Below are 10,594 nucleotides of genomic sequence, written 5' to 3' on the forward strand. Positions count from 1 at the left end.
ATGTTCTTATGAGAACGGAAATGAAAGAGGCTAATTTGAATGCGTGATATATAATCGTCGATGAGACTAGGAGCGTTCCCATTGACAGTATACGTGAAGAAGAACAAATATAAAATGTAAATATTTTTTTTGTGCAACAATTCATAGTAAATGATCAAGGTCAAGTGTTACCGTTTTAATTTATAACACGGGTGAGAATCGGTTTCTCCCTCCAACTTTGAACAATAGTCTTTTGTTCAAAGTTGGGTGGGTGAAGCATGTTATAGAGTTATAATATTATTAGCGAAATATAGAGTGTTTTGATGAAATTTTTGAGTTAATAGGGATTTTTTCATCCCTACACACTAGTGGAAACTTTATTACCCTAAATGTTCATATTTAGTAAATTACCCTACCTACACAAGTTTTATTTACAAAATATATACATTCCACCTTAAAAGGCTCCCAATCCATTATTAGTGCTTTCAATTAAGGGATTTAGTTACACCATTTTCCTTTTTTTTTCTCCTCTTCTCTTTCCATATTTTTCCTTCGCCTTAAAATACAGTAATCTTCCTATATATATTGTTTCTGTTTGAGTAATCTTCCTATATACATTGTAGATATGTAATCACATTTTGAGATGGTCATTTCTTATCATGTCCAATTTATTAGTGGCAAAATGATTCGAATGACAGAAATGAGTATTCACTGAAAAATAAGAGAAACTGAAGAATAATGCATCCAAGGAGCCAAATCTTATGGATATTTAAATGCTGCTTTAACCTAGAGGCTCATTGTATATGGGTAAAAACAGATGTAGCAGACATGAAAAGTGAGGTTACAGGCAGTAAATAGACTATCTCAGTGTGTCCGTCTAAACACAGGCATTAGTAGCAACCATGAAGAGCTGATTCAAAAGGGAAATACTTTCAAAACCTTGTGTAACTCTTCAAATAAAATCATAATGAATTATGGTTTACTATAAAGTAAGAATATAAGTCGAGCTTTTAAATATAAGCCATGACTCAAACAGAAACATATATACGATAAGTCAGATTCCAGATTAATGATATATAACTTATCTACGATTTATATACAATTTATCTACAACTTTCACACATTATTTCTACCTAGTTAAATACAACTACAATAACATACAACTTAAATACAAATTTTATACAATATGTCTTTTGTATATTTTGTATCTGATTTATACATAGTAAAAACAAATTTCATACAACTAATTATATATTATACAACTTATCTACAATTTTCATACATTATTTCTACTCAGTTATATACAACTACAATATCATACAACTTAAATATAATTTTTATACAATGTTGTTAAACTTTCATATAATAGTTAAATAAATAAAAGAAAAATATATAAACAACAGAATACAATTTTTCTACAATTTTACTACAATTTTTGCAGTATAATGTATGTCATGTCTTCTTCTTCTTCAAGTTTCAATCTGAAATTCAGCCAAAACCAAGTCTAATCTTCACCAAAACCCCTCAAAATTGAGATATAAACTCCAAACCATGTTCTCAATTATTTGCAAAACACCTAATCCAAACAAATAATGATTTTTGAAAACCCAAATTCGAATTCAAAGTTTCAAAGTTTTTTAATGGCTGTCAATGGTGGAATTGCTGCTCTCTTTTCCATTGCTTTACATTACTGAATTTTGGGATTGAGAGATAGAGAGAGACGTAGAGAGAATTCTCAATTCTTTGCAACAACATCCAATCCAAACAAACAATGTTTTTTGAAAACCCAAATTCGAATTCAAAGCTTCAAAGCTTTTTAATGGTTGTCAATGATGGAATTGCTGCTCTCTTGTGCAAGATACATGGGGAGGGGGTGGGATGTGGAGAGAGAAACGTGGGGAAGTGGAAGATATGTTAGAGTAATTTTAGGTCACTAATTATTATCGTTAATTCCCTTAAAATGTACATAAATGGTAATTGGGTATATAAAAATATAATTATTGTAAAACTTGAGTAGGGTAATATAGTTTCATATAGTGTATAGGAATGTAAAAATTCCTATTAAATATGTATTAATAATGTCTAATTGTTAGTTGTAACAAGCATATTAAATTAAACGTTAAGATAGTTGTAAAGAAAACTACCTTTGCCTAGAAATAAGGGAAATTATTTTCCCTTTTTGGAAAACATTTTATGGTAATCAAACACTACGGCAATGACTTATGAAAAACACTTTCCAAAAAATAATTACCGAACACACTTATATATCCAACCAAGATTTTCACAGATAAGGTCCTTTCGGCTAGACTCTCCAACTCCCTTAGGCAAAGAATATCTCCGGCTACGATTAAAGAATGAATTCAGTTTTTTATTAAAAAAAATTCCACAGGGAACACATTCTTGAATTATTAGATTACAGTTGTGATTGTATTTTTGGGTTAATGATAACGATTATTGGCGCATTTAGCTGAAACTCTTTTAGTTATTTTTTGTAATTTTAGACGGAGCACCTCAAAGAGATCTTGAGCAAACAATATATTGTACTTTTGACATGATTTTTAGACTCTGAAGACTAATAGCCTGATTGGGTAAAATTGGCGTGGGATAGCCACTACTTAAGGTGATATTTATTTTTTATCCAGCAGTTCTAATGATGAGTAAAAATAGCCACTACTCTATTAAAATTAATATGAAAAGATAATTTTACCCTTTTTTTCATAGAACCGGAGTAGCAATAATGGCGAGAAGCGCAAGACAATCACCATTACCGGCGACCACCGGAACAACAACAGCAACAACCCTAAACAACTCATCGGAATCCTCAAATGTTACTCAATAAAATAAACAAATACTACGTATATGCTATGTGCCAATTTTCATGACAAATAATTGAATGCTTAACAGTTAGGCAACGTATCAATGCAACAACCTATAATGTTTTGATGGTGATAACAAGACATATAAAATGGTCTGCCTCCAAAAATCTGATCTCAAAACCGAGATGGGACACCCCCCCTCCCCCCTCCTCACAGAGGTCCCACATATTCTGCTAGTAAATTATAGGTGAAATTGAAACAGAAGAAGAAGAGCGTTTCATGGAAGCCAGGTACAGTGAATAACGAGTTCCTCAACAAGAAGAGCTCTAAGAAAACGTAGTCGTGAATTCCTAAAGTTAAGTTCAATTGTTAAGGACACAAGTTCAAAAGTTAAGGACAGGCAGACCTTAACTTACAGTTACAATTTCTAAAGTTAAGGACAGGCAGTCCTTAACTTACAATTACAAGTTCAAAAGTTAAGGACAATAGGTCCAAAAGTGCTTTTTTTTGGCCTAAAGCACTTTTGGCCAAGCTTTTGGAAGGAAAAAAAGTGCTTTTGAGGAGAATACGGTTGTATTGTGGGCCGGGCCCAGCCCGGGACCGCGGGCCAAACAGGCTGGTCTCAAACGGGCCGGTCTCTAATGGTGCAAAAGCCCACTGTGGGCCGGTCTCAACCAAAAAGCCCGCGAGCCCGGGACCGACAGGCGGGCCTGGGCCGATTCAACCGGGCCTAACGGGCTTCACGAGCCCAACGGTAATATTTCAAAAAAAAAAATTTTAAAAAAAGCCCAACGGCTAGAAATTAAAAAAGTAGTCGTTGGCCCTTAATTTCAGCAGTTGGGAAGTTTAAAAAATAGCCATTTGGCCCCCAAACTTTTTATAATTATACTTTTTCCCTATTCTCAACTATAAATACCCCCTCATTCTTTCATTTTTACTCACAAATTCATCAATCTCTCTCTAATTTTCTTCTATAATTGCTTACTTTATTATTGCAATTTCGTGAAAAATTGTGAAGTTGGTGAATTGAAGTATTCAAGTTTCAAGTCTTCAACGATATTCAATTTTCAAGAAGTTGTTCGTCAATTCGGTAAACTCGTTCCAACTCTTAAGTTTTAATAATATAGTTTTGTTTGTTTTAGTTTGTATAATTATAATTAATATGGTCTTTTCTTTGAAAAAAATATTTGGTGGTAAGGGAAAATCTAAAATTGGTGAATCTAGTCGCCAAGCTACTACCCCTCCCCCGGCTCCCCGACCCAGACCTGTTACCCGTCCTCCTGCACCTATTATTCTTGATAGTGATAACCCTTGTTTTCAATTTAGCGATAGTCAATTTTGCCATGATGTTGCACCAGGTGAACAATTAAATGCTGAATATATGAATGCTCTTTATCCTAATGAAACTATTGATGAAAATGATGAGGAAAATGAAGATTTAGATGAAACACAACCGGATTTAGATGATAGTTGTTAACCCAACTGATAATAATCCAAATGATGACCCGCCTGACCCTCCTGTAGTAACCCCTACTTTTAATAGACAACGTTCTAGAAATTAGGAGGTCCTCACTTTTATGGTGTTGCTGCCATGTTAAATCCTACCATGAAATTAGGAGGTCCTCACTTTTGGTATTCAAATATTTATAAGGCTTTAGATCTTTCAGATGAGGAATTTGCTACACTTACAGATGCAAAAGCCTCAATTAAAATAAATGCTCAAACAATTTATAATGCTTATCAACTTGCCTTAGATCATGCTAGACCAAATGTTCCAACTCTCAATTCGTCTAGTTCACAATCATCTAAAAGAACTGCGGGCCTAAAAGCACTTAGTTCTTGGACGGAGTTTAGGGGTTCTCAAGGTGATAATATTGATGATACTTCACATCTAAATGAGCTTCAAGTTTATTTGTCGCAGGGCCTTGAAAAGGAGAATCCAGACGGCACCTTTGATCTTTTGGAATGGTGGAAGGCCAGAGAAAAACAGTTTCCGATTCTTGCAAGGACGACTCGGGATATTTTATGTATTCAAGCTTCAACAGTGGCATCAGAGAGCGCTTTCAGTCAAGCAAGACTTCAAATAGGTGATCATCAAGCGTCTATGAGGGAGAGCTTGAAAAAATTAGTACTCTTCAGAGATTGGACCGTTCGGAAAGAAGAAATTTTGGACTTGCAGAATCACAACCGGAGATAGACGAAGCTTATGAAGAAATGATAGCGGAACTTGCGGAGGATGCTGCTTCGCCCGGAAGCGGTGATGAACAAGCTTCTTTTCTGCCACCACCAACTGAACTTCCTCCGAACCTTGAAGGATTTATGAAATTTGTTAGAGATACTATGTAGATTATGGTGTAACTTGTACTTTGGCACATCTTCTTTAGTTTTTTTTCCTTTTAATGGTGGTATTAGCACCTTGTTGTGCTCATTCCATTGGGGGGAGGAAGACTAAGAAAGATATTGCCATTTTTGTTAATGTCGTAATAATAAAAATTATAAGACATTCCCTTGAATATCTCTTTGCAAATTTTTTTGTGTGTTTAAATTTGACTCTTTAGAAGATTTAACTTACAATTCTATATAAGCTATAATATATTTACAAGAAATTATATAAGGCAATATATATACATAACATACTATATATACTACATAATATATATAAGATATATATAAGGCAATATACATACATACTATATATTGCCTTATATATAGTATATATACTATATATATATATATCTAGTTTACAAGAAATTGCCTTAGACAAAAAAAATTCAAAAAAAATAGCCCGGAACGAAAAAGCCCATTAGGCCCGTTTAGGCCCATGGGACCGTTAGGCCCGGGACCGCCAAAGACCGGCCCGCCTAAGCCCGTGACCGTTTGGCCCGGCCCATTTGGCCCGTTTAGGCCCGGGCCCGGGCCAAAATACAGCCTTAGAGGAGAAGCAAAAGCAGTTTTTGAGAAGCAGAAAAAAGTAGCTTCTCTCCAAAAGCATTTTTCTGAGAAGCACTTTTGAGAAAAATACACTTAGAAGCAGTTTTCAAAAACATGGCCAAACACTAAAAACAGCTCAAAAGTGATTTTCAAATTAATTAGCCAGACACAAACTGCTTCTCACTTAAAGCACTTTTTTAAAAAGTACTTTTGAGAAAAGCACTTCTCAAAATAAACTGATTTTAAAAGCTTGGCCAAACAGGCTATAAAACGAACACAGGTTCTCGTTAAAATTTTGGCTTGAATCAAAGGCCCATGCATTTAGCCATTTTGCTTAAACAGAAAGGTTCTCCTTCTCATGAATTCAAACAAATAGTCATTTATGCATTCGGGAAATTTCACTCTTTTTGCATTTTGCCCCGATTTAAGAGTTTTAGTGACATTAACTGGTGAAAGGGAAGCAAGCGCCAGATTAACGAATCTGGCAGACTTTGCGTACTCTCTGCTCTTTCTCCATTACCTATTTATCGGATCATTATTTGAACTAGTTGAATATATCATTCTGCTGCCTCAGCAACTATTTTGATGAACTCGTTTTACTTAATTTTACAGTATCTGAATCTCTACCATCACTGATAAAGTACTATCCTTCATTGTCAGAGCAACAAGTTCAGCAATATACATATATTACATACACAATAACACAGGCATACCATGCCAGCTCCCGCAATGAAAATAGAAGCAAGATCTCAGGCACCTTTCTGTGGCAATGTTTCAAAGGCAGACACAGTATTCTCAAATTTTACCCGATGCAATGGTGCACCACTTTGTTTGATCGCACAAGCCTGTTTATCTTCCAATGGGCAGCGAGCTTTCAACATTGAAAATACGTGATTATTTAGCCTCCTAGCTTTCTTCATAGCTTCTAGCAAACCTTCAATTCCCTTTAGATTGAAAAGTAAGATTGGTCAATGAAGGGCTGAAAGGATTAGATGGAAAATATATGATATTCTTGGGGGGGGGGTGGGGGGTTCTATGTTAGAAATTATAGACGGTGAATCGTAAATCAAGCCGATAGAACAAAGAACTTCTTGCTAGCTAAATCCTACGACTTTCAAATCCACAATTACCCTTTCCCTCAATTATTTTTTATAGTTACTAAATTGTTTTCCATAGTTTTTCATTTTCCTTTTGAAATCATCGCCATATTTTCTTCACTACTATGATTATGCATAGTGAAAGACTAATATACATGAATTTTTGGTGCTTTAGTTACCATTTTGTGTTAGTTTTGATCTTGTTTTTTCATTAATTTTGGCACCTTTGCTTGATTTCAACTAATACAACTTCACTATATTCCATTATGCCATGATGTTAATGTCTGAATTAAATTGCCGTAAGCTTTTAGAATAATATTAAGGTGGACTATCTTTACCAACTTCCCGATGACACAAAGTTATACCACCGGAAAGCAGGGGGACTATCTGTATAGGGTAAAATATGTTCACATTTAATGATAGCATGAGAAAGCGACATGTGGAGCCGAAAACAGAAGACAGTCGGGTCCGAAGGCAACGATCTCGCTTGTTACCAGAGAGAACGATATTCATGAAGGCAAAATAAATACCTACCACCCGGTAGCATTCAATGAAGCATATTCTATAGCATTAAGTGCACGGTCCGTTACAGAGAATATTGCATTCACTGCATACCGTTACACATTCTTCAATGGCCCTCATAATTGTCATTTAAGAGGGCCTTGATCCTAGGACCGTGTTCCCTAGGTGCAGCTATAAATAGTGAGCTCTACCATCATTGTAAAAAAAAAAAAGGAATTTTCGGACAAACATACATTATACTTTGTTCAAAGCTCAATACAATTTTACGTTCTTGCTTATTTACATTGCTCTTACTACCTCCGGAAGCTCTTCTCCCAGGACCGAGATATCTGCTGTTTTATATTGATTCAAGGCTAAGTCTTATATTTTTGCCTAATTTATTTACCATTTTAAGGTCAAATCGACTCAGTTGTCTATAAATCACGTATAAGTTCAATTGTCCGTTTTATGGGTAAAAAGAGATGGGAAAGAGAATTGAGGCCCTTATTTCATTATCTGATTTATGTTTTATGGTCAACTTCTAAGATTGGATTCCATGGTGCAAGCTATTTGCAAATGATATTGTATTAATTGACAAAACTAGTGAAGGAATCAACAAGCTTGAACTACGGAGAAAATTTTATGGAGCACGGATTTTAGAAAAAGTGTTTACATAAGACAGCATAAACATTACAAGTTTAATACCCACAAGAAGAATCAAGTAAAGTGATAGTATCAAATAAGATTGGATGCTTAAATGCAGACATTTGAAATTTCTCAGAGTTTCAAGAGAAAGACATAATAGAAGAAAACAAAAATACAACATCAGAATAAGATGGCTGAACTAGAAAAGTATTATAGGATTGCTATGTGATAACATACCTACCAAAGTGAATGAGAAATCTATAAAATAGTTGTGAGACCAACAGTGTTATGTTATATTAAAGTGAATTTTGGCTTCTAAGACCTAACACATCACGAGATCAGAGTCGTCAAAATAGGCAATATGAATTAGTTGGGATTAGGTCATTGTTGACAGACTTACATTAGGTTTGGCGATTGTCAGTAGTCTTTTTAGTTTGGTTAGAGATTTACATGTAGTGTAAAGTTAAAGAAGTTCTAATTGCAGAAAACCCCTAATTCATCTTAGAAGCCACAACTAGGTTAGGATTGAGGCATAGTTGTTGCCATTGTCTAAGTTGCTCGGACTCGGGTGCAGGTATCCGATACGAGGACGGATCCGAGTATCGGATTCGGCAAAATCCAATTTTTAAGATTCGTGGATGCAGATCCGGATATGGATACGGGTGCGGGGTTCCGGCTAATAAAAATAGAGCTATAAAAATATTATAGATTTTGGGAGATATTGAATATTGTAGAATTCAATCTGTCATTCTCCAAGATGGAAATTATTCTTTCATTTAAGATGGAAATTATTCTTTCATTCTCCTAAATCTGTTTTATTTTTGATTTTGAAAAATCAAAATCTCAATTTTTCTCCCAAATTTGTTGATGGACTCCGGTCAAAGTGTCCGAAGTCAGTTGACCGTATCCGAGACGTATCCCGCTCCCGCTCCCGTCCTGGTCTCGTATCGGGACGGCATCAAAATCGAAGAGTCCACGCAACTTAGGTCATTGTTATTGTTGTTTGATGGATCTTCCCGTTAAACAGCTTTCAGGAGCATAACTGCACCCCTTAACGAACACATGATAGCCTTCTTCAGATCTTTGATTCTGTTTAATCTCATTTGTTAGGTTTAACAACCTTCTATAATGATTGCATAAAAAATTTCCAGATCACAACTAAGGTCCTGGGACTGTTGAGTTATATAGTGGTTTCACGTGAGATGTGTAGGACTTCTAAAAGGATTTATAAAGATCTTGGCTCTATTACCAATTGCCCTAAGGCTTTGGGTTGTATGGCCAGATTTTTTCACATGATATCATAGCACATAGAGATTCCAGGTTCAAGTATTACCCATCAATCAACATAAATATTTCTTTTGGATATGACACCGGTTACCATGTAAAGCCTAGGTTTGGACTGAATTGTGTTGTTGTAGTCACTTAAAGCTTAAACTGTTAGAGCGGAGACCATTTTTTTAATTGATTTTGGGCTTGCAAACACGCCCCTCACGTGATGGTTGAACTCTTTTCAGGGTCAACTATGTGAACTATTTTATATAATGGTGACCATGAGACCTGAACGCAGGACCCAGTCCGCTCTAATATCATGCTGATGGGCGTGACAATTTATCTAAAAGTTTAAATTGTTAGAGAGGAAACACATTTATTTTTATCTTAGGTTTGCAACAATTTCTACATGTTTGGCCCAAAAGAAGAAACAAGTCAGACCTAAAATGAATAAATAAAAATGTTCCTTATCGAACAGTTTAAGTTGTTAGATAAGCTAATCACATAATTCAACACGGGATTTGCATCAATCTTTCATGAGCTCATTGTCACGCTCAAAAGTTCAGGTTACACGTGCAAGAGGATGTTGAGTTGTATAGTTATCACATATGAGTCATAAAAACTATAAAGGCTTCGAAAAGGCACACTCCTAAGTTGGCATAAACGTTTACGTGCGAACCCCATAATCCGCTTACATATACGAACAGGTGTTGAGTCATAAATTTATCATACGAGTTATTTAAGGGCTTCCAGGTGGGATTATAAAAGTCTTTGGCTACTCAATCCACTTCCTTAAGGTTTTGAATTGGACATTTAAATTTTTTCACATGGTACAGTAGTAAACAAATGTCCCGAGTTCAAGTCTTGCCGCCAAACATCACTCAAAATTTTTCTACGTGCTTGGTCCAAGAAAAAGAATCAGGTCAACACATGAGAATCCATGTTGCTGACCTAAATAAAAAAGTAGAGTGTTCCTCTCTAACAATTTAAACTTTTAGATGAAGAGATCACACTTCAAAAAGAAAGGTGAGGGGAAAGCTTTTTTCATAGTCATATATAGGAGACTCTGAGGTATATGACAAAGAAACAATAGTGTAGTCAATAAGCTCTATTAGTATCTATATCCCTGTATTTTGCCTTAATCATTCTTTGCTAATGCAGCACGAAAAGATCCCAACAGGTTGGTAAAGATAAGGTATTAGCAGCAAAGCATGAAGCAAAACCCTGTTTTTATAAGGCTTTCAGCATGTCACCTAAAAACACAACTCCCAGTTTGTATGTTTCACTTTCTCAGAACTATATGAAACGAGAAGTTGGTGTACCTATACTAAATCAGTCATTAATCTCCTATATATG

At 35.3% G+C, this 10,594-nt stretch overlaps 1 protein-coding gene across 1 annotated transcript in view; it reads right to left on the minus strand.

Moving 5' to 3' along the window:
- Window positions 1-6,079: 6,079 nt before the first annotated feature.
- Window positions 6,080-10,594, minus strand: part of LOC109238745 (protein PIR) — a 42,794-nt gene continuing 38,279 nt past the window's right edge. The window contains exon 30 of the mRNA XM_019405216.1: window positions 6,080-6,670. Coding sequence (XP_019260761.1) covers window positions 6,476-6,670 — 195 coding nt within the window. The 3' untranslated portion in view covers window positions 6,080-6,475. The remainder of the gene's footprint in view (window positions 6,671-10,594) is intronic.

Source organism: Nicotiana attenuata, unplaced genomic scaffold (assembly GCF_001879085.1).
Source record: "Nicotiana attenuata strain UT unplaced genomic scaffold, NIATTr2, whole genome shotgun sequence".
Taxonomy (NCBI): Eukaryota; Viridiplantae; Streptophyta; class Magnoliopsida; order Solanales; family Solanaceae; genus Nicotiana; species Nicotiana attenuata.